General features: G+C 41.3%; 1 protein-coding gene across 1 annotated transcript; it reads right to left on the bottom strand.

Annotated features, from left to right (window-relative positions):
• Positions 1-10,972: 10,972 nt before the first annotated feature.
• On the bottom strand, positions 10,973-25,017 carry oct2 (organic cation transporter 2). The gene is made up of 11 exons (XM_041854197.2): positions 24,586-25,017; positions 22,194-22,297; positions 21,743-21,897; positions 21,187-21,355; positions 20,707-20,824; positions 20,350-20,465; positions 16,541-16,755; positions 15,977-16,085; positions 11,926-12,038; positions 11,507-11,606; positions 10,973-11,263 (listed from the first exon to the last, which is right to left on the bottom strand). The coding sequence occupies exons 1-11, from the start codon at positions 25,015-25,017 to the stop codon at positions 11,248-11,250; spliced, it is 1,647 nt and encodes a 548-aa protein (XP_041710131.2). The 3' UTR covers positions 10,973-11,247.
• Between the last annotated feature and the right edge of the window lie 204 nt (positions 25,018-25,221).

Here is a 25,221-nt window from a genome sequence, read left to right as displayed (position 1 = left end):
ACAATAGCCAGTTACAACATTAACAATGTCTACACTGTATTTCTGATCAATTTGATGTTATTTTAATGGACAAAAAAATTGCTTTTCTTTCGAAAACAAGGACATTTCTAAGTGGCCCCAAACTTTTGAATGGTAGTGTATATTGATAAGTATAATCAAAACTTGTATCTCATTATGGTAAATGGTGAAATAAGTATAGCAAGTTATAATTGTAATGCTTAGCAGACGATAAGAAAAGACGATCAGTATTTACCTAGCTGAAAGAGAAGGAATATAATATACACTGCTCAAAAAAATAAAGGGAACACTAAAATAACACATCCTAGATCTGAATGAATGAAATAATCTTATTAAATACTTTTTTCTTTACATAGTTGAATGTGCTGACAACAAAATCACACAAAAATTATCAATGGAAATCAAATTTATCAACCCATGGAGGTCTGGATCTGGAGTCACTCTCAAAATTAAAGTGTAAAACCACACCACAGGCTGATCCAACTTTGATGTAATGTCCTTAAAACAAGTCAAAATGAGGCTCAGTAGTGTGTGTGGCCTCCACGTGCCTGTATGACCTCCCTACAACGCCTGGGCATGCTCCTGATGAGGTGGCGGATGGTCTCCTGAGGGATCTCCTCCCAGACCTGGACTAAAGCATCCGCCAACTCCTGGACAGTCTGTGGTGCAACGTGGCGTTGGTGGATGGAGCGAGACATGATGTCCCAGATGTGCTCAATTGGATTCAGGTCTGGGGAACGGGCGGGCCAGTCCATAGCATCAATGCCTTCCTCTTGCAGGAACTGCTGACACACTCCAGCCACATGAGTTCTAGCATTGTCTTGCATTAGGAGGAACCCAGGGCCAACCGCACCAGCATATGGTCTCACAAGGGGTGTGAGGATCTCATTTCGGTACCTAATGGCAGTCAGGCTACCTCTGGCGAGCACATGGAGGGCTGTGCGGCCCCCCAAAGAAATGCCACCCCACACCATGACTGACCCATCGCCAAACCGGTCATGCTGGAGGATGTTGCAGGCAGCAGAACGTTCTCCACGGCGTCTCCAGACTCTGTCACGTCTGTCACATGTGCTCAGTGTGAACCTGCTTTCATCTGTGAAGAGCACAGGGCGCCAGTGGCGAATTTGCCAATCTTGGTGTTCTCTGGCAAATGCCAAACGTCCTGCACGGTGTTGGGCTGTAAGCACAACCCCCACCTGTGGACGTCGGGCCCTCATACCACCCTCATGGAGTCTGTTTCTGACCGTTTGAGCAGACACATGCATATTTGTGGCCTGCTGGAGGTCATTTTGCAGGGCTCTGGCAGTGCTCCTCCTGCTCCTCCTTGCACAAAGGCGGAGGTAGCAGTCCTGCTGCTGGGTTGTTGCCCTCCTACGGCCTCCTCCACGTCTCCTGATGTATTGGCCTGTCTCCTGGTAGCGCCTCCATGCTCTGGACACTACGCTGACAGACACAGCAAACCTTCTTGCCACAGCTCGCATTGATGTGCCATCCTGGATGAGCTGCACTACCTGAGCCACTTGTGTGGGTTGTAGACTCCGTCTCATGCTACCACTAGAGTGAAAGCACCGCCAGCATTCAAAAGTGACCAAAACATCAGCCAGGAAGCATAGGAACTGAGAAGTGGTCTGTGGTCACCACCTGCAAAACCAGTCCTTTATTGGGGGTGTCTTGCTAATTGCCTATAATTTCCACCTGTTGTCTATTCCATTTGCACAACAGCATGTGAAATGTATTGTCAATCAGTGTTGCTTCCTAAGTGGACAGTTTGATTTCACAGAAGTGTGATTGACTTGGAGTTACATTGTGTTGTTTAAGTGTTCCCTTTATTTTTTTGAGCAGTGTATATTGTTTACAGAAAACACCTTTAGACGAAGTTGTATGGAAAAAGGAATGGGGGGGGGGGGGGCGAAATATATTTCTCCCATGGGCAAAGAAACTCAAAAGAGTTGATGAATTAACAATAATTTTGATCCGAATATGCAAACTGTTCAAACAGATCCACAAGGAAGGTGGATCCTTTTAAATATGCTATTCAACCATAAATAGATTTGGCTCATTCATCTATATGGTCCAAATAATGATGATCCACGCTTCTTTGAAAGGCAAAACATGACTCAATTATTATGATGGGATATTATAATACAGTTTTAAGTACCTCAATGGACCGTAAAGGAAATCACACTGCAAACTATCACCCTCATGCACTTAAGGAAATTACTAATATTATGGATATATGGTAACTAGTGGATATATGGAGGCTTAAATATCCTGACCTAGTGAGATGTACATGGCGGAGGCTCAATCAAGCTAGTCGTTTTGACTACATTCTAATATAATTTTCGCTGGCACCAAAAGTTAAAAGAGTGTTGATAGGGGACAGAATGCGGTCGGACCATCAAATAATTGGTAACACATTACTCTTACAGAATTTCCACGAGGGCGAGGATATTGGAAATGTAATCAAAGCCTACTGGTGGTCCTCTGTAGCTCAGCTGGTAGAGCACGGCGCTTGTAACGCCAAGGTAGTGGATTCGATCCCCGGGACCACCCATACACAAAAAAAAATTATCCACGCATGACTATAAGTCGCTTTGGATAAAAGCGTCTGCTAAATGGCATATTATTATTATTATTATTATTATTATTATTATTATTATTATTATTATTATTATTATTATTATTATTATTATTATTATATTATTACTGGATGGCAACTTGTTTTTAACCAAGACAGAATTTATAACTGACTTTTTCTTACATAACATAGGTAAAGCAGATCCCATTATTGTATGGGACACTTTTAAATGTGCCTTTAGAGGCCATGCAATTCAATACTAATCTTTAAAACAAAAACTATTGAGGTCAAAATAGTTAATCTTAAAAAAGGTAATAGAGGAACTAACAGTACAGATAGATAGCAATAAAAACTGTAACAGAGGCACAGAATAAAGTAGAGGAAAAACAAAAAGAAATGGAGGAACTTACTCAAGAAAGATCAAGTGTAATATATTATAACAAAATAAAGCGAACTGGATGGAATATTTGGGGAAATGCACCAAAATATTGTTTAATCTTCAACAGAAATGTTAACAAAAAGAATGTACAGGAACTTGTTACAAATGATGGAGTCATCCATGATTCACCAAATTATATTTTGAAAGAGGAAGAAAAGTACTTTAAGCATGTGTTTTCATTTCAGTCTCCTCCATCTCCACTAAATGAAGTTAATTGTAAGGATTTTTTCTCTATTAATAGTGTAAAATTAATAGCTATACAGAAATACTCATGTGACGGCCTAATTACAGAGGAGGAACTTCTAGATGCAATTAAAGCCTCAAGTCTGGGAAAACTCCAGGGCTGGATGGCATACCAGCTGAAGTATATCAAATATTTTTCGATGTACTCAAAGGTCCGTTATTAACATGTTTTAACCACTTCTATAAAAATTGTAGACTATCAGATACTCAGCAAGAAGGTCTGATTTCACTATTACTGAAACAGGACCCAGGTGGTAAATATAAAGATCCAGTCCACCTAAAAAAACTGGAGACCCCTTGCACTTCAGTGTTGTGATGCCAAAATCCTAGAAAAATGCATAGCAGATAGAATTAAAAAGCTATTGTCGGATATTATTAATCCTAATCAGACATGTTTTTTACAAGGACGATACATTGGAGATATTATAAGACAAGTACTGGAAACAATCGAACACTATGAAAAATCTGCGAAACCAGACCTGGTATTCATAGCAGACTTTGAAAAGGCCTTTGATAAAGTATGACTGAAATGCCCGGACTATTTTAATTTAGGAGAATCTCTTATACAATGGGTTAAGGTTATGTATAGCAACATATTTATGTATTATGGGCATCGAAATGTTAGCTATTAAAATCAGATTCAACAATGATATCAAAGGGCTAGAAATCCAGGGCTTAAAAACAAAGATGTCATTGTACACTGACAATTCATGTTTTCTTTTAAATCCGCAATTTGGATCCCTGCACAGCCTCATAGAGGATCTAGATAATTGTTCTAACCTCTCTGGATTAAAACCGAGAGCACCATATTACATATTGGATCTTTAAAAAAAATACAACTTTTACATTACCGTGTAGTTTACCAATAAAACGTTCAGACGGTGAAGTGGACATTCTTGGTATTCATATCCGAAATAAATACATTATCTCACTACAATACATTTTAATAGAAAGCTAGCCAAATTAGATACGATTTTGCTACCATGGAAAGGACAACACCTGTCTATTTGTGGAAAAATCACCCTGATTAATTCTTTAGTCATATACCAGTTTACCTATTTACTAATGGCCCTGCCTACAACTAACGACTTGTTTTTTTAATTATATGAGCAAAAAATATTCAATTTTATTTGGAACGGCAAGCCAGACAAAATTAAACGGGCCTATTTATATAATTAATATGAATTCGGAGCGCAGAAATGATTAAATATTAAAGCGTTGGTCCTCTCACTAAAGGCTTCAGTCATACTAAAACTATACTTAGCAGATTAGTAATAATGGCTCACCCCGTGTTGTAGAATGGCCTTTTTCCCTTCATTCAGATCACAACCTCTCACTTTCGGTTATTTGAAAATGAAATAATCTGCAAAATATCGCTATTTTTAAAACAAGCAATAGAAATCTGGTTGCAATAGGGCGGCAGGCAGCTTAGTGGTTAAGAGCGTTATGCCAGTAACCGAAAGGTTGCTGGTTCTAATCCCCGAGCCAACTAGGTGAAACATCTGTCGATGTGCCCTTGAGCAAGGCACTTAACCCTAATTGCTCCTGTAAGTCGCTCTGGATAAGAGCGTCTGCTAAATCACAAAAAAATTTAATTAAAATAAATCAGTTTAATCCACCAGAAAAGACAGAACAAATATTAAAACAAATACTATGGTTAACCCAAATATACTGATTGTTTAAAAAAAACATTCTTTTTGGAAGAAAATACAAAATACGGTATAATCTTTGTAAATTATATCATAAATAGGACTGGTGGAGTTATGTCACATGTGCAGTTAACAAAAACATATGGAAATGTCTGCTCTATCCAAAATTACAACCAACTGATTGCAGCATTACTACAGAAATGGAGGAGGCAAGTGGAAAGGGAAGCTAAGGAACTTGTCTGTCGGCCCTGCATTAAAGACCAAAATTGGAAAAAGAAAATTGTGATAAATAAAAATGTATACCAGTTTCATTTAAGGACCAAAACATTGACAGTTGCACCTTACAGGTTGCAAAATAATTGGGAGGAGATTTTCGATGTACCGATTCCAAGGCACATAGTTTATGAACTAATACATAAAACAATGCCAAATTCAAAACTAGAATGCTATATACAGTATATGGGGATACAACCATCCCAACTCTGCTGATTTTGCTGCGAAGAGGCAGAATCATTCGATCACTTGTTTTGGTACTGCCCATATGTAGCTTGTTTTTCGTCACAGGTTCAGGAGTGGCTGACAAATTGCAACATTTACTTGGAGCTAACTCTGCAAATAGCACTGCTGGGGGATATGAAAAGTCATAGTCAATCGATCAATAATATAATAATACTCTTAGCAAAAATGTTTATCTTTAATTTAAAATCTGTAGAAACTACGAGAATAGAAAGGTTCAGAACTTTTGTGAAACATCACTGTCACACCCTGATCTGTTTCACCTGTCTTGTGCTGGTCTCCACCCCCCACCAGGTGTCTCCTATTTTTGTGTATTATTTTTTTCTCCTCCCCTGTGTATTTATACACGTCAAGAGTGCAGCTGCAACGTTTCCTGGGATTTGCTCATTTCTACCGCCGCTTTATTCGGGGCTACAGCACCCTGGCCTCCCCCCCTCTTTGCACTCACCTCTCCCAAGATTCCGTTCATGTGATCATCCCAGCTGCTGACCAGGCGTTTCTGGATCTGAAGCATCGTTTCACCACAGCCCCCATCCTCGTCCATCCGGACCCGTCCCGTCAGTTCGTGGAGGAGGTTGACGCCTCGGACATTGGAGTGGGGGACGTCCTGTCCCAGCGTTCTGTCCAGGACCAAAAGCTGCATCCCTGCGCTTTCCTCTCCCATCGTCTCAATTCCGCTGAGAGGAACCATGGCGTGGGAAATTGGGAACTTCTGGCGGTCAAGATGGCGCTGGAGGAGTGGAGGCACTGGCTTGAAGGGGCGGAACATCCATTCTGAGTGTGGACCGACCATAAGAATTTGGAATATCTCCGCACTGCCAAGCGCCTCAACTCAAGGCAGGCACATTGGGCTCTGTTATTCACTCGATTCAATTTTACCATCGCCTACCGCCCTGGGTCCAAGAAAGTGAAGCCTGCCTGTATAGTTCCGCTGCTACACCATCTGATCCTGAGACCATCCTCCCTAACTCCCCAGCGGGGCCCGGCTAACCGGATGTTCATCCCAGATATGGCCCGGTCCGGTCCCGGAATGGGCCCATTCCTCTAAACTCACCTGTCATCCCGGCTCCCGTCGGACCCTGGCTTTCATTCGCCAACGTTTTTGGTGGCCCACCGTGGTTCCGGACGTCTCCGCATTCATCGCCGCCTGCACTGTGCGCACACAACAAGACTCCGCGGCAAGCTCCGGCTGGCCTCCTTCAACCACTCCCTGTTCCTCATCGCCCCTGGTCCCATATATCCCTGGACTTTGTCACTGGTCTCCCTCCGTCCGATGGCAACACCACCATCCTTATGGTAGTGGATAGGTTTTCCAAAGCCACCCATTTCATTCCCCTTCCCAAGTTACCCTCAGCCAAGGAGACGGCCCAGTTTATGGTGTAGCATGTCTTCTGGATCCATGGACTTCCGGTCGACATGGTCTCTGATCGGGGTCCTCAGTTCTCGTCCAGGTTCTGGAAGGCATTCTGCACCCTCATTGGGTCATCGTCCAGCCTGTCCTCCGGGTTTCATCCCCAGTCCAACAGCCAATCGGAGCGAGCTAATCAGGACCTGGAGACTACTCTTCGCTGCCTTGTCTCTACCAACCCCAACACCTGGAGCCAGCAACTTGTGTGGGTGGAGTACCCCCGCAACTCCCTTCCCTGCTCGGCCACTGGACTCTCGCCCTTCGAGTGTTCCTTGGGTTACCAGTCCATGCTCTTCCCTGAGCAAGAGGAAGAGGTCAGCATACCCTCAGCCCAGATGTTCATCCACCGCTGTCGGCGTACCTGAAAGAGAGCCCGGTCCGCTCTTCTTAAGACCACCTCCAGGGATCGCCACCGGACCCCGGCTCCACACTATTGGCCCGGGCAGAGGGTATGGCTTTTCCCCTGTCTTTGTGCTTGTCTCCACCCCCCACTAGGTGTCTCCTATTTTCCCCCATTATCCCCTGTGTATTTATACCTGCGTTTTCTGTTTGTCTGTTGCCAGTTCGTCTTGTTTTGTCAGGTCTTACCAGCGTGTTTCCTGTTTTCTCTAGTTCTTGTTTTCTAGTCTTTCCGGTTCCGACCTTTCTGCCTGCCCTGACCCTGACCCTGACCCTGACCCTGACCCTGACCCTGACCCTGAGCCTGCCTGCCATTCTGTCCCTTTTTGACTCTGCCTTGGACTACGAACCTCTGCCTGCCCTCGACCTGCCCTTTTGCCTACCCCTTGGTTATAATAAATATTTTGAGAACCGAACCATCCGCCTACTGTGTCTGCATCTAGGTCATATCCTGAGTCGTGATAATCACACCACAGTGGAAAAATATATATCAGCTAGAAATCAAAACTGGATGGTCTTCAGTGATAGATGGAAGGGGTTGAGGGTAACTGAAGGCTGGGACTAAAAACAAACAAAAGATACCTATTGTAAAATATACTGTCTGTCCAAATGATATTTTGATGGAGGAAACAAAGTACTTTAAGCATATGTTTTCTTTTCAGTCGCCTCCATCTCCTCTAACTGAAGCTAATTTAGAGATTTTTTTCTATTGATAATGTAAAATTAACAGCCATACAGAAAGGTGAAATTACAGAGGAGGAACTTCTGGATGCAATTACAGACTTTAAGTCCGGGAAAACTCCAGGGTTGGATGGCATACCAGTCGAGGTATACCAAACCTTTTTTGATATACTAAGAGGACCGTTATTAGCATGTTTTAACCACTCCTATGTAAATGGTAGATTATCTGACACTCAAGAAGAAGGTCTGATCTCATTATTACTGAAACAGGATACAAGTGGAAAATATAAAGATCCAGTCCATTAAAAAAATTGGAGGCCCCTTACACTTCAGTGTTGTGATGCAAAAATTCTAGCAAAATGTATAGCGCATAGAATTAAAAAGGTATTGTCGGATATTATTCATTCTAATCAGACAGGTTTTTTACATGGAAGATACATTGGAGATAATATAAGGCAAGTATTGGAAACAATAGAACACTATGGAAAATATGGGCAACCAGGCCTGCTATTCATAGCAGACTTCGAAAAGGCATTTGATAAAGTACGACTGGGGTTTATATATAAATGCCTGGAGCATTTCAATTTTGGAGAATCTCTTATAAAATGGGTCAAAATCATGTATAGTAACCCTATGTGTAAAATAGTAAATAATGGCTATTTCTCCGAATGTTTTAAACTGTCAAGAGGAGTGAAACAAGGTTGTCCACTATCGGCATATCTATTTATTGTGGCCATCGAGATGTTAGCTATTAAAATCAGATCCAACAATAATATCAGAGGATTAGAAATCCAGGGCTTAAAAACAAAGGTGTCATTGTACGCTGATGATTCATGTTTTCTTTTAAATCCACAACTAGAATCCCTCCACAGCCTCATAGAGGATCTAGACCTCTCTGGATTACAACCAAATTATGACAAATGTACTATATTACGTATTGGATCACTAAAAAATAAAAATTTTACATTACCATGTAGTTTACCAATAAAATTGTCTGATGGTGATGTGGATATACTCGGAATACATATCCCAAATGAAATAAATGATCTCACTTCAATACATTTTAATAGAAAGTTAGCAAAAATAGATAAGATCTTGCTACCATGGAAAGGTAAATACCTGTCAATTTGTGGAAAAATCACCCTGATTAACTCTTTAGTATTATCCCAGTTTACCTATTAAAACTAACAGGTCTGTGAGCGCCGGAATTCTTACTGGTTGGTAGGTGATCAAATACTTACAGTGGGGAGAACAAGTATTTGATACACTGCCGATTTTGCAGGTTTTCCTACATACAAAGCATGTATAGGTCTGTAATTTTTATCATAGGTACACTTCAACTGTGAGAGACGGAATCTAAAACAAAAATCCAGAAAATCACATTGTATGATTTTTAAGTAATTCATTTGCATTTTATTGCATGACATAAGTATTTGATCACCTACCAACCAGTAAGAATTCCGTCAATCACACACCTGTTAGTTTTTCTTTAAGAAGCCCTCCTGTTCTCCACTCATTACCTGTATTAACTGCACCTGTTTGAACTCGTTACCTGTATAAAAGACACCTGTCCACACACTCAATCAAACAGACTCCAACCTCTCCACAATGGCCAAGACCAGAGAGCTGTGTAAGGACATCAGGGATACAATTGTAGACCTGCACAATGCTGGGATGGGCTACAGGACAATAGGCAAGCAGCTTGGTGAGAAGGCAACAACTGTTGGTGCAATTATTAGAAAATGGAAGAAGATCAAGATGACAGTCAATCACCCTCGGTCTGGGGCTCCATGCAAGATCTCACCTCGTGGGGCATCAATGATCATGAGGAAGGTGAGGGATCAGCCCAGAACTACACGGCAGGACCTGGTCAATGACCTGAAGAGAGCTGGGACCACAGTCTCAAAGAAAACCATTAGTAACACACTACGCCGTCATGGATTAAAATCCTGCAGCGCACGCAAGGTCCCCCTGTTCAAGCCAGCGCATGTCCAGGCCAGTCTGAAGTTTGCCAATGACCATCTGAATGATCCAGAGGAGGAATGGGAGAAGGTCATGTGGTCTGATGAGACAAAAATAGAGCTTTTTGGTCTAAACTCCACTCGCCGTGTTTGGAGGAAGAAGAAGGATGAGTACAACCCCAAGAACACCATCCCAACTGTGAAGCATGGAGGTGAAAACATCATTCTTTGGGGATGCTTTTCTGCAAAGGGGACAGGACGACTGCACCATATTGAGGGGAGGATGGATGGAGACATGTATCGCGAGATCTTGGCCAACAACCTCCTTCCCTCAGTAAGAGCATTGAAGATGGGTCGTGGCTGGGTCTTCCAGCTTGACAACGACCCGAAACACACAGCCAGGGCAACTAAGGAGTGGCTCCGTAAGAAGCATCTCAAGGTCCTGGAGTGGCCTAGCCAGTCTCCAGACCTGAACCCAATAGAAAATCTTTGGAGGGAGCTGAAAGTCCGTATTACCCAGCGACAGCCCCGAAACCTGAAGGATCTGGAGAAGGTCTGTATGGAGGAGTGGGCCAAAATCCCTGCTGCAGTGTGTGCAAACCCGGTCAAGACCTACAGGAAACGTATGATCTCTGTAATTGCAAACAAAGGTTTCTGTACCAAATATTAAGTTCTGCTTTTCTGATGTATCAAATACTTATGTCATGCAATAAAATGCAAATTAATTACTTAAAAATCATACAATGTGATTTTCTGGATTTTTGTTTTAGATTCCGTCTCTCACAGTTGAAGTGTACCTATGATAACAATTACAGACCTCTACATGCTTTGTAAGTAGGAAAACCTGCAAAATCGGCAGTGTATCAAATACTTGTTCTCCCCACTGTATGGGGGTTTGGAAATGCTGCAGACAATTACATTGATAGAAGCCACAATCTCTCTTCAATATTGAATTTGATCTACCCCAAAATATTTTATAAAAAGGAAATGCCATTGTCGTCTGGATGTTGAAAATGCTATTTTATTCCATCAGTACACAATTACTTTCAATATCACATTTATCATAGATATAAAATGGTGTTCATTAAACAAACAATCGTTATGGTATGAAACCTTTTATTTGATGATGTTATAAACAAAGTGTTTGAAAGACAAATAAACGTTTTTAATTTTTGCTCCTCTCTCTTTTACGCCATTCTACTTTACATGTCACTTTTCTTCCTCCCAAGACTCGCTGAGTAACAGATAGCAGTACGTGTTTACATTTGTGTGTATTTCTGTGTGAAATTCACCAAAATATATGAAATATGTTAAATAGTCTAGTTATTTCTGTTGCCGTCTTTTCCTTTTGAGGCCTATCTGTATCTCCTCCTGGTAACACAAAGAGGGCATAATAAGGGGCTAATGCTAATTAATATCAACACAAACATAAACATAAAAACAAACACAAACACAAACATAAACACAAACACAAACACAAACATAAACACAAACACAAACACAACAATAAACACAAACACAAACATAAACCTAAACAAATACACAAACATCAACACAAACATAAACATAAACAAACACAAACAAACATAAACACAAACATAAACACAAACATACCCATTTAAGTTCTCCACGTCTTCTATGGTCTCAGGGAAATCGATGCCTCTCATCTCCGGTAATAGCATGACCAGTCCACTGTACAACATTGACATGACACCTACAGATACACATGGTACAATATTATCAAGCAGTAGAGCTGACAATTCTGAGACGCAGAAATGAGCTGTATATCACAGTAAGATCAATCATTTGATGTCAATGTGAGTGTTTAATATTTAATATTTTCTTCATCAATTCATCTGCACTTATTTCTAAAATACAAAATACACAAAGAAGAGGAGGGCAACCAACGTGAGTGGAGGTGCAACCCAAAAAATGTAATCATCTTTGCAAAGGAAAAGGCACAAAAATACAAAATAAATGCAAAAATAAAAATACAACTAAAAATCCAAATTAAAAATCCAATTGTGAAATACCATAGAGGAAGAGGGGCAGTTCCTGCCAGATACTGGCCAGTCTGTAGAGCAAGAAAGGGGCAGCTATAGCTCCTATGTCACTGGCTGACGAGCACACAGACACGCCCAGGTTTCTGTCAAATACAAGCAATATTAGTCTTGATATACAGTACACTACATCATATCAATATGATTTCATTATTATTTTCAAACATTTGATCGTACAGTAGTGTTTACACATATTCCAATGTGTATTATTGCATGTTACTGCATATAGTACTACCAGCAGTGTTGTGTTCGAGACCACCTAAAGCGAGACCGAGTCAAGACCAAGACCGGAGGGGGACAAGGGGTCCGAGACCGAGTCAAGACCGAGACCGAAAAAATGCGAGTCCATTTCAAGACCATGATTGTAATTTTGTAAAATCACCACCATAATAAGAGTTTAAAATGTCCAGTATTTCTGTGTTCATATTTCAGAACAACATATGGATTCTTTAGACTTTCAGAATAGTGAAAAAAAGCATGCTGAGGGAAAATAATATTATAATTTTCAATGATGTTCTGATTTAATTTATTCAGTTTTTGTTGGAAATGAAAGGGTTAACACTGAAGAGAAAAAAAGGGACTCATGATCATTGCCCTTGCTAGTTTGATTGTATTGACATTCCCAGCCTTAGTTACATAGGTCAGTTTTTATCCAGAGTATTGAGTCATTGAAACTGAAACAGTGCAACCCGAATGGAGGCAGCAAACAATGTACCAGGCCAGCTGTGATATACAACCTGATAACAATATATTATTTTGTATTGGTGAATTATATTAATCATGCATTGAACTGCATCCATCTATTCTGCCAACAATGCCTTCGTGTACGTCATGGAACGTTGAGTCAAATATAACCTATTTTTAAAACCTCTTATAAAGTTGGTTTTGTGGCATAAATTGGGAATTTGATATTTTTGACTGATATTATGATTGTCTGTTTGTTTCATATCTGCAAAGTATTTAAAACGCTGTCAGTTCCACTTCAAAGTAATAGTAGTACATTTCGATTGGGAAATGCTTAATGGTTGTGTTTTTGTATTCTTATGACTGGGACCTACTGACTTATTATGTCTGAGTTTATGGACTGCTTATCCTTTAACATCATGCTGTGTGACTGCTTATCCTTTAACATCATGCTGTGTGACTGCTTATCCTTTAACATCATGCTGTGTGTGACTGCTTATCCTTTAACATCATGCTGTGTGACTGCTTATCCTTTAACATCATGCTGTGTGACTGTTTATCCTTTAACATCATGCTGTGTGACTGCTTATCCTTTAACATCCTGCTGTGTGACTGCTTATCCTTTAACATCATGCTGTGTGACTGTTTATCCTTTAACATCATGCTGTGTGACTGCTTATCATTTAACATCATTCTGTGTGACTGCTTATCCTTTAACATCATGCTGTGTGACTGCTTATCCTTTAACATCATGCTATGTGTGACTGCTTATCCTTTAACATCATGCTGTGTGAATGCTTATCCTTTAACATCATGCTGTGTGACTGCTTATCCTTTAACATCATGCTGTGTGTGACTGCTTATCCTTTAACATCATGCTGTGTGACTGCTTATCCTTTAACATCATGCTGTGTGTGACTGCCTATCCTTTAACATCATGCTGTGTGACTGCTTATCCTTTAACATCATGCTGTGTGTGACTGCTTATCCTTTAACATCATGCTGTGTGACTGCTTATCCTTTAACATCATGCTGTGTGTGACTGCTTATACTTTAACATCATGCTGTGTGACTGCTTATCCTTTAACATCATGCTGTGTGACTGCTTATCCTTTAACATCATGCTGTGTGACTGCTTATCCTTTAACATCATGCTGTGTGTGACTGCTTATACTTTAACATCATGCTGTGTGACTGCTTATCCTTTAACATCATGCTGTGTGACTGCTTATCCTTTAACATCATGCTGTGTGTGACTGCTTATCCTTTAACATCATGCTGTGTGACTGCTTATCCTTTAATATCATGCTGTGTGTGACTGCTTATCCTTTAACATCATGCTGTGTGTGACTGCTTATCCTTTAACATCATGCTGTGTGTGACTGCTTATCCTTTAACATCATGCTGTGTGTGACTGCTTATCCTTTAACATCATGCTGTGTGACTGCTTATCCTTTAACATCATGCTGTGTGTGACTGCTTATCCTTTAACATCATGCTGTGTGACTGCTTATCCTTTAACATCATGCTGTGTGTGACTGCTTATCCTTTAACATCCTGCTGTGTGACTGCTTATCCTTTAACATCATGCTGTGTGACTGCTTATCCTTTAACATCATGCTGTGTGACTGCTTATCCTTTAACATAATGCTGTGTGACTGCTTATCCTTTAACATCATGCTGTGTGACTGCTTATCCTTTAACATCATGCTGTGTGACTGCTTATCCTTTAACATCCTGCTGTGTGACTGATTATCCTTTAACATCATGCTGTGTGTGACTGCTTATCCTTTAACATCATGCTGTGTGACTGCTTATCCTTTAACATCATGCTGTGTGACTGCTTATCCTTTAACATCATGCTGTGTGACTGCTTATCCTTTAACATCATGCTGTGTGTGACTGCTTATCCTTTAACATCATGCTGTGTGACTGCTTATCCTTTAACATCATGCTGTGTGACTGCTTATCCTTTAACATCATGCTGTGTGTGACTGCTTATCCTTTAACATCATGCTGTGTGACTGCTTATCCTTTAACATCATGCTGTGTGACTGCTTATCCTTTAACATCATGCTGTGTGACTGCTTATCCTTTAACATCATGCTGTGTGACTGCTTATCCTTTAACATCATGCTGTGTGACTGCTTATCCTTTAACATCCTGCTGTGTGACTGCTTATCCTTTAACATCATGCTGTGTGACTGCTTATCCTTTAACATCATGCTGTGTGACTGCTGTCTTTCCATCGGCCCTATTCAGTGGTGTAGCGGTGCTTGGAGAAGTGGGTATACTATAATTTTGCCAAAAAAGTTCCCAAACGGCCCGCCCAGCGAAGGAAAGGCACCCTGTGTGAAAGATCCTATGTTTTCCCATTTTTTTAATGAGTTTTCTACGCCCCTGATGCAAACAGCACATGATGACAACTGCGTGTCACAAATAGCCTACTAATCAACACTTTGGACTACATTTTTTCAATGCCTGGTTTGCACACCCATTGTTGCCTTAGTTAGCATTTACTGGTAGATATCATAAGGTGAAACGTCTTTCCTACCCTACCGGCTACAGATGTCATTCCATGCCAAAACCAGTTGAGAGCTGCACACTCTTGCTGCCTGCAGATGATATTCTGCTGAAACTAGGCTGTGTGCTGTGTGCGGCGCGCATGTGAATATATTTAACGTGCTTTGCGATTGTGTAGGCTACTTTGTGCATTACTTCTCTATTGTACTACATAACTGATGAGTCGTATACCTCTACTACACTACTTTGATACACATCAGTAGGGATTAAGAAGTGAGTATACGCAATGCCCACTGGGAAAAAAGTTGGTTTACGGTTTATACCTATTATACCCTCCACTACACCACTGGCCCTTTGTGTTTTACAAAAAGTGCACTCTCCTACATGAGTGCGCTGGTATTACCGTAACTGTCCTTTCAGAATCACGGACCTGTCACATACTGAAGGCCTATAGGTTCGCCACTTCGCAAACATGTCTATAATAGATAAAGCTGTTAAGATATTCATGTTTCAAGAAAGGTGTGTATATATTTGGACTGGCGAACCGGTTTTATGCACTAACTGAAAGGAAACGGATAGTTATGAGTTTTTTACTCCGCTGGTCTCGGCTGGTCTCGTAAAGAAATTACGAGTCCTCACTGCCCGAGACTGAGACAAGACCAAGACACTCGATAGGTGGTCACGAGACCGGACTCAAGACGGAGACGGGTCTCGAGTACTAAACTGACTACCAGTATGTAATCCAGGTTGTGAAAACGTTAGGATTGAGCAGCATTAATGATTTGAGTTTGATGTTATTATTTGGTCCCACTCTCACCTGAGAGGTGTTGGATACAGCTCAGAGTTGGCAAAATTGACAGTCTCGAATCCAATGGTGACAGAAAGCCTCCCAATGATCGCTATGGCTTTCTTTAGCCACAGATAGTCTATAGGGAGAGGAAAAGAGGTTGAATATATTAAACTATGCATCATATTTTAACGGCCAAATTAAGCAGAATGGTCAACCCCCCAAAAAAATTCAGGATGGGATTACAACAGATAATCTCCTAACTAAAGTAAAGGATCAGGAAGAAAGGGAGGAAAATAAAAACCCATAAAAGGAGGAGAAAAAATATTCTCAGAATCCATTATTTTCATTCTGAGCTTTCACATGTCAGTTATCATCAGAGTTGTGTAACGGAGTTTTAATTGGCTAACCTCCTTCTTCAGCTTGAAATGCCACCACCAGGAGCAACATGGGATCGAATCCCACCCCAAACACTTTCTCACTTTCTCCCCACTACAATTACATCTGCATTCTGAGCTTAATAACATAATAATGCAGATAGTGGACAAGTCTCTATACTCCTACTTGAAATAATACATTAAAATACCTACTGACCTACTGAGACGAAGGGCACTATGAGGCAGGCGACTCCTCCTATGAAGTTAGACACAGCCATGAGAGGTCTCCGTCCCACCCTGTCCACCAACAGGTAGAAGATGAGGCCGGTGGGCAGCTCCACGGCTGCAGAGATGAAGAAATCGCGGAAGATATTGTCTCCAGTGATACCCAGGCGGAGAACCAGCCCTTGGAAAACAACTGCGCTTGTGAACCTTGGGAAGAGCAGCAGGGAGCAGTTAATGTGGAATGTTGCCCATGACAGAGACAGGGTGAAGTTTTGGATCGATTGATCTGAGGATTTCATGTACAGATGAAGTATTTTTTAACGGGCGTCACAGAACAGCATGCGGCACTCACCTGGCTCAAAATCTGTGGCAAAAGGCACAACATAATTTCATTTCCATGGTGATGATGAGGATGTGTGGCATTTGTTCAATTAAATGCAGTAAAATATTTTTCTCCAGGTGAGTACGGCATGATGTGTTGCAAACTGTATCTTTATGTAGCGTACTCTTTTATTTGAGTGGAACAGTAAACATCAATAACATTTCAAACGTGTCTGGCTCCTGCCATGGCAGTAACTTTTTTTATGGCTTTTGTACTATTTTCACAAGTATGTAGTGAATTTTCTAAACTCTTAGTACAAAACTCCAAACTGGTAACACTTTTAACGAAGCCAGTCTTACATTCAAAACCTTTCATTGTGCATTAATTTGTTTCTAGACATCACCACACCACCATTGACCCAAAATATACGTTTACTGTGACATACAGGGCGTTCAGAAAGTACTCAGACACCTTGACGTTTTTTCACATTTTGTTACGTTACAGCCTTATTCTAAAATTTATTAAATAAATAAAAAATCCTCAGCAATCTACACACAATACCCCATAATGACAAAGCGAAAACAGGTTTTTTGAAATGTTTGCAAATCTATAAAAAAAATAAAAATAAAAAAAGTATTTACATAAGTATTGAGATCCTTCACTATGAGACTCGAAATTGAGCTCAGGTGCATCCTGTTTCCATTGATCATCCTTGAGATGTTTCTACAACTTGATTGGAGTCCACCTGTGGTCAATTCAATTGACTGGACATGATTTGGAAAGGCACACACCTGTCTATATAAGGTCCCATAGTTGACAGTGCATATCCGAGCAAAAACCAAGCCATGAGGTCGAAGGAATTGTCCGTAGAGCTCCGAGACAGGATTATGTCGAGGCACAGACCTGGGGAAGGGTACCAAAAAATGTCTGCAGCATTGAAGGTCCCCAAGAACACAGTGGCCTCCATCATTCTTAAATGGAAGAAGTTTGGAACCACCAAGACTCTTCCTAGAGCTGGCCACCCGGCCAACTGAGCAATCTGGGGAGAAGGGCCAATGGTCCCTCTGACAGAGCTCTAGAGGTCCTCTGTGGAGATGGGAGAACCTTTCAGAAGGACAACCATCTCTGCAGCACTCCACCAATCAGGCCTTTATGGTAGAGTGGCCAAACGGAAGCCACTCCTCAGTAAAAGGCACATGACAGCCCGCTTGGAGTTTGCGAAAAGGCACCTAAAGGACTCTCAGACCATGGAAACAAGATTATCTGGTCTGATGAAACCAAGATTGAACTCTTTGGCCTGAATGCCAAGCGTCACGTCTGGAGGAAACCTGGCACCATCCCTACGGTAAAGCATGGTGGCGGCAGGGACTGGGAGACTAGTCAGGATCGAGGGAAAGATGAACTGAGCAAAGTATAGAGAGATCCTTGATGAAAACCTGCTCCCGAGCACTCAGGACCTCAGACTGGGGCGAAGGTTCACCTTCCAACAGGACAAAGACCCTAAGCACACAACCAAGACAACGCAGGAGTGGCTTCGGGACAAGTCTCTGTATGTCCTTGAGTGGCCCAGCCAGTGCCCAGACTTGAACCCGATCGAACATCTCTGGAGAGACCTGAAAATAGCTGTGCAGCAACGCTCCCCATCCAACCTGACAGAGCTTGAGAGGATCTGCAGAAAAGAATGGGAGAAACTCCCCAAATACAGGTATGCCAAGCTTGTAGCGTCATACCCAAGAAGACTCGATGCCGTAATCGCTGCCAACGGTGCTTCAACAAAGTACTGAGTAAAGGGTCTGAATACTTATGTAAATGTGATATTTCAGTGTATTTCATTTTTAATCAGCAAAAATTTCTAAAACCTGTTTTTGCTTTGTCATTATGGAGTATTGTGTGTAGATTGATGAGAGAAAAAAACAATTTAATCAATTTTAGAATAAAGCTGTAATGTAACAACATTTGAAAAAAGTCAAGGGGTCTGAATACTTTCCGAAGGCACTGTATAATGAATGCATTGGTTTAATCACCAAAACACAACACAATGATGTATTCTCAATCAATCCAATAGCAAAAAATGTAAGATACATGTTTCAAAATGTCTCTTTGAATGTAGTATGCTACAGTACTGTAAATTACAGTACATAACAATGTTTTCACATTACACTTGCACTACCCATTGCAATCGACTGAACATCAAATGTCCATAATTTCTATCCCATGTGTGATCAAAGGTGTGATCATTCAAGACATATTTCACAATCTAATCAAATTAAAGAAATGAAAGAAACAAAATGTTTAGCAAGGCATTAGTTTGCATCAAGTCTGTCTTGAGCATTTGGCCATAGGCTCTCATCGAAATCACAGTAAATATCTTAATTGTTCCCACACCTGGGGGAAAACCTTTTGGCATGGCAAATCCAAGTCTGACATACTGTATCTCTGGATTGATGTCATTGCATGCCTCATCCATGGCCTGAAGGAGGGTGGTATGCTCCTGGGGATGGCAATCATACATCGTCCACCTGTATTGTAATCGTGTATTGTATTTTACAGTATTGTATTGTACTTATGTATTGTAGTGGTCCTGTACGTGGCTCAGTTAGTAAGAGCATGGCGCTAGCAACACCAGAGTTGTGGGTTCGATTCCCACTGGGGTCACATACCATAATGGGTGGAATGTTGTCTCTTTGGATAAAAACGTCTTCTACGTAAATGGCATATATTACTGTATTACAGTACTGTATTGGCCAATGACATTTTATTAAAGCAGTGTGGTGAAGTTTGGTGAAAAAGTAACTGTATGATTTTGTGTATTGTACTTAGTCAATTGAAAATGTGCTTATAGTTTTGAAACAACTGTATTTTTGATGATCTGTTCTTGAGTTATGAAAATGTACCACATACTTGTGAAAATTGCACCAGAGCGATAACAAAAACTGTAACTCCTACTGGATGATTGCACCATGGGCAAACAGGCCGAAACAGGGAGCGACTAACCTAAACTTGTCAAATAAGAAACACTAATTTCTGTTTGCAAAACACTTTGCAACTGTGTGCTCTAATGGACACACCCCCAGAGTAATTTGGCTGTCTGTCCAAGCAGCTCCCAGTTCAGCCAGGTCACAAAGTTTGTCCAGGTCTCCAGGACGTCGGGAGATGCCTTAAATACCGTCCAGTGGGGGCAACGTGAGCTCCTATTAACATCTAGTAGGCGCACGGCTTGCTAGGGTGCTGTGGACGGGGATAGCGGAAGGGCTTAAACCGCTGGGCTCTGCTCCAGCTCCAAGGATCACGGGTTCAATCCCAGTGATAGGCACTCGTTTTTATTTTATTTCTGTTTTAACCCAAACCTTTACCCTTACCGTAACCAGTCGGAATGAATGCCTAAACTTCGAAATGTGATGTTCATCCCCGCCTTGGACAAACATTAAATACTGAAGTGAGATCGTGATATCTTGTTGCCCAGTTGGCGTGTCTCTTACCAGGCGTAGATGAGGATCAGGGTGTTTCTTCTCATGTTGGGCATCCTAAACAGATCCATGAACGACGGATGACTTATCTCTGCCTCCTGCTCCTGCTTCTCCTCCAGAAGATCAAACTGAAAAAAAGACTGATATGTGATAAGTGATGTGCCTGCGGCTGAGGCTGGTTTAGCGGGTAACGTCACCGCCTCCAGCCCCCCAAATTAGGATTGATAAACTGTTGCACTAAATGTGTACACTTTCACTTCTATAGTATCAGCCTCCCATCTTCCATCTACTGTAGATAGCAGTTTACACTACTCTGAAGAGAGCTCTATGAAGCACAACAAGATGTTTCGGAAATTAAAAGTAGGCAACCTCTTCGAAATTCTCAGGGACAGTTCTCTTATTACACTTGGCAATGTTTTCAGCGATCCTCATAGCCTCTTTGGTTCTTCTTTGTGACAACAACCAGCGAGGAGATTCTGGAATGAGCCTGAAAGGGAAAAGGTATTTTTATATTCGTATTATAATAATAATAATCATCATCATCATCATCATCTTAATCTCTTATGTTTTACCCAACCCCCTGGACACCACACAGTATAGGATCATCTAGGTAGATTGCATTTTTATAAAGTACAATATTGCATTCCAATTTCATAAGACATGCCACAAGGTCCCCAGAACAACAACTGTCACCTACTTGATCAGTGTGTGTGTGTGTGTGTGTGTGTGTGTGTGTGTGTGTGTGTGTGTGTGTGTGTGTGTGTGTGTGTGTGTGTGTGTGTGTGTGTGTGTGTGTGTGTGTGTGTGTGTGTGTGTGTGTGTGTGTGTGCGGAAATATTGACATATTACCAAAAGTAAGTGATGAAGATGAAGCAGGGGAGACTCATGGCCAGCTGCAGGGTTTTCCAGGAGGGCAGGAAGTATGCCAAGAGAGGTAGGATGGTCATCCCAGTAGAATAAAAACTACGGGACACCAATGAGACAAACTTCCGGTTGTTTGATCCAAAGAACTCAATGACTATCAAAGACAAAAACAAGAAAGACTACAATAACAGAAACGTCGGAGCAGGAGCAGGTACAGAACGAAGCAGAAAACCTCCCATATCATTCCTCTGATCACTAGTAAATGGACACTGACTTTCTACCTAAAAACCTTGTATGGACTGCGTTTCTGTGTTCTGTTTCGGTGTTCTGTGATTTATCATTTTGCATATTTTATTAATAAATTGTAACTTTGTAAAAACAATACCCATGTGTTTCAGTGATGTTATGTGTGACTGCCATGTGACTGCATTTCTAGTCAGCAAAGAGCAGAGAACACCTCCCTTACATAACAGTATTTCACATTTAAGGCTTGATTCTGGTACTTCCATACCAGTCACCGTGAGTTGAGAAAACAACATACTAAATACATAGCTGACTGTCCATGCTCCCTTGCAACAGAAGCCCTGCAGAACTCTGAAGAGCAGCAGCAGGGGGTAAAAGGGTGACAGCATCACAGCTATCCCTGACACCCCCAGGCCAAACATAGACAGGATGAAACAGGGCTTCCTGCCAAACCTGTTGGAGGAGGAATAATGAAAATGTTTTAAGAATGCAATTGACATCATTAAAACGATTAAAAAGCGTCACGTCAGAAGAACTCTTTTAGGCTATACAAAGTTAATGTCATAAACGGAGCAGTAAGGGAGTAGCGTTTCTATACTGCTGCATAAGGGGGAATGCTCTCATAATACCCATACAGGTTATATTGACAATATTTATTTACAGTATATCACTGCTGCTTTGGTTGCATTTACATTGACTGATGCTTTTTGTTGTTATTATCACAGTGTTTAAACAAAATGCTGATGTACCTGTCTGCCAAGTATCCAATGACAAAAGCACCGATGAAGAACCCTCCAGCCAGGGACACCTGACTGAAATCTGCTAGCCATGAATCCTCACACACTAAGGAAAACTGGGATAGATAAATACATAAACTAGTAAATGCATAGATAACATGACGTGTGTTTGTGACAAATGCACCTTTTATACTGCTGAGAAAACAGAACCTTGCTCAAGGGATGACGTCATGCTTAGTTTAAGATGAAGGAGTGACCCTTAGGGTGGCTACTCAGAGATGCTAACATGCTGTCAAATTACAGATGATAAATGTTGCACAGCACTTTAACTTTTGTTGGCATTATGAAATTATCCTGGATAATAGGCTATTCAGTAAATTTTGAGTGGCCTACCATCAAAAACAATGGAGAAAATGCACCCCATAACATTTTAACATGGAAATAGCTGTTATATCATTCAGCCTACAGTAGCAGCCAATGTGTGGTGTTCAATGTAGGCCTAGATTCCATGAGACTTTTGAAAAAAACATGCAGGGCTTGACATTAACCTGTTTATCCACTTGTCTTTCAGACAAGGAGGTTGAAAATGTTGTTGTGTTGTTTGATGGAAGAAACCACTTTATTTCCATATGATTATTACAGAGAATCAGACAAATTATGCTACCCTCTGCCTATTGGCTACTTAGCTTATTCAAGCCTGTCTCAAAATACAACACTGCCCCTTTAAGACACAAAAAAAAAGCTCTTTACCTGACTTGCTTTTCAAAGATGTCTAGAAATGCACGTTTTGTGCTCTTGTAGGAAGCAATCACTCCCCTATTGCTGACTACAAATTATCTATAACTGGGCTAATAACTCACTAACTAGCAAAGGATATGAACAAAATGTGCACACGTGGCTTCATGAAGCTCTTGCTTTGATCTCAAAACAAGCGCATCTACTCATGACCACAGCTGTAAACATGTCCAGTTCAAAGTAAATGGCACAGATCCATATATGGCAATGGTCTATTTGCATATAGGTCTACTGCAGCTCGGATTGGTTATGCCGCACGGTCTGTGTAGAGTACAGCTGAGTCATGTGCAAAAGAATACTACTTCAATGCGTTCTGCCTACTACAAAATCTCTTGCGTAGTTCGTTATGTTTCGGTATGTTGCATTGAAAGTGGCTAATATTGCGTTGATTCGATCACAATTGCCACAGTAAAGGGAAACGTTGATAGTGTTAACTAACACGGAAAACTCTAGAAAGTTGAGTGAAGTTCAATCTCGTGCTTCTCTCTGTGGGCTGATATTTATTCTGTGCTCTGCACAGCAGTCTTGGGGCCACTGCGCGGCAGTCTTGGGGCCACTGCGCGCCCGCGTACACATGCAGTTTAGAGGGAACATTGCTGGTATGCTGATGATACTGCTGTGTATGCTATCGCCCCCACGGTTGATCGTGCTCTATCTGAACTATAGTCTGCCTTCATTGTATTAAAGAAAACCCTTATTGACCTGAAATTAGTATTGAGTGCAAGTAAAACTAAGTATATGTTGTTCTCTAGAGCGCATAAAAACAACTCTGATGATTTAAGCATATGTACTTTGGATGGTGTCCATTTTGATCGTGTCCCTGCTTACAAGTATATGGGCATCTGGATAGATGAAAAGCTGTCTTTTAAAAAGCATATTGAGGAGTTAGTTAAGAAGCTGAGAATATAAATGGACTTATTCTATAGAAATAGGTCCTGCCTCTCGCTAAATAGTAGAAAGCAGATTATTCAGTTGAAGGTCCTATCGGTCCTAAATTATGGCGACATCATATATGAACACAGCTGCTACTTCATTAAAGCTTTTAGATGCAGTTTATCATAGCGCACTGCACTTTATTATGGGTGACAGTTTTAGCACTCATCACTGCATTCTCTAACAGAAAGTTTTCATTTATAAAGCCCTTTTACAAAAAGTCCCACTGTACCTAACATCATTACTAAACTTTAGACATAGGCGTTACCACACCCGGTCTCAGGGATGGCTAACTCTGGAAATTCCTTTGGTCTACTGAGTTAGATAAATCAGCTTTTAGTTTTCTTCTTCAAAATGTTCTGAAATGTGATGTTTTGATTCCTCTAGGACAATTCAGAATGCTGATTGAGGACCTTTTTACTGATGAATGTCTTTGTTTTTTATGAACATGTGTTTTTTTCTGCTTGCATTTTGTATTTTTATGTTGATGTGTGTATTTTCTGTAATTTGTGTAATGCAAGGTTCATCTGTAAAATAGACATTGGTCTCAGTATGGCTCCCTGATACATGTAAGGTTAAATACAATTAATGTATTAATTCATTCATTTATTTCTTAGTAGAACTTGAACTCCTGAACTTCCAGACACTGCGGGGTTTTTTTGCAGCCCAAATTTACCTCTGAAACGATAGTAGTGCGAGACGGATCAAACACCCAGCCGCTGTCGCACGCGACTACCGGTAACTTGGTGAGATTAGAAATCAAGGGCCAGTCGTTGAGGTCACTGCAGTTGCTCTGGCTGCCGTTCCAGAACTTCCAGTCCACATCGAACCTCTGGCAGCGGCTGTAGGCGCCCGACGCGCCCTGCCCTGACTCATCCAACAGCGGGACGGTGAGTTCACGCAGCTCCTTGTCCGTCCATTCACATTCATCCTGGATGCGCTCTGTCCCGGAGGTCCGGCACCAGTGCACTGGGGTGTTCCCCAAGAACACGACTCCTACGAGGACGAACGCGAAGGTCAGTACCGGCAGAGATCCGAGGACAGTGATTCTCCTTTGGTATGGTCCGAAATCTCCGATGTGGACGAGCAGGTCATCTAGGTTCGGCATTGTTTTACTGTCTTATCTTGGGTTGACAGATGTCACTGGTGGCGAGGAGGGCTCAGCATCATTTGAAAGAGAGAGTCAAGTAATTTGACAAGTGACTCCTTTTGTTCAAGTCAATAATTTGGTTCGGTTGACTCCATGCGTAATTGTACCTTACTACAGATGTAGAATCTTAATTTGATCACTATTTTGCTGCTGAGAATTGTC

This window comes from Coregonus clupeaformis, chromosome 29, assembly GCF_020615455.1.
Source record: "Coregonus clupeaformis isolate EN_2021a chromosome 29, ASM2061545v1, whole genome shotgun sequence".
Lineage (NCBI taxonomy): Eukaryota > Metazoa > Chordata > Actinopteri > Salmoniformes > Salmonidae > Coregonus > Coregonus clupeaformis.
This window is presented reverse-complemented; position numbering and strand designations above follow the sequence as displayed.

Bases quoted from the DNA above. Each gene is read 5' to 3' on its own strand.
- oct2 (XM_041854197.2), bottom strand. From the start codon at position 25,017: ATGCCGAACCTAGATGACCTGCTCGTCCACATCGGAGATTTCGGACCA. The intron at 22,298-24,585 runs GTAAATTTGGGC...TATCTATCCCAG, and splicing joins GCACTACTATCGTTTCAGAG to TTTTCCTTAGTGTGTGAGGA. The intron at 11,607-11,925 runs GTATTTCACAAT...GTGTATCTGTAG, and splicing joins ACTGCCCCTCTTCCTCTATG to GTGTCATGTCAATGTTGTAC.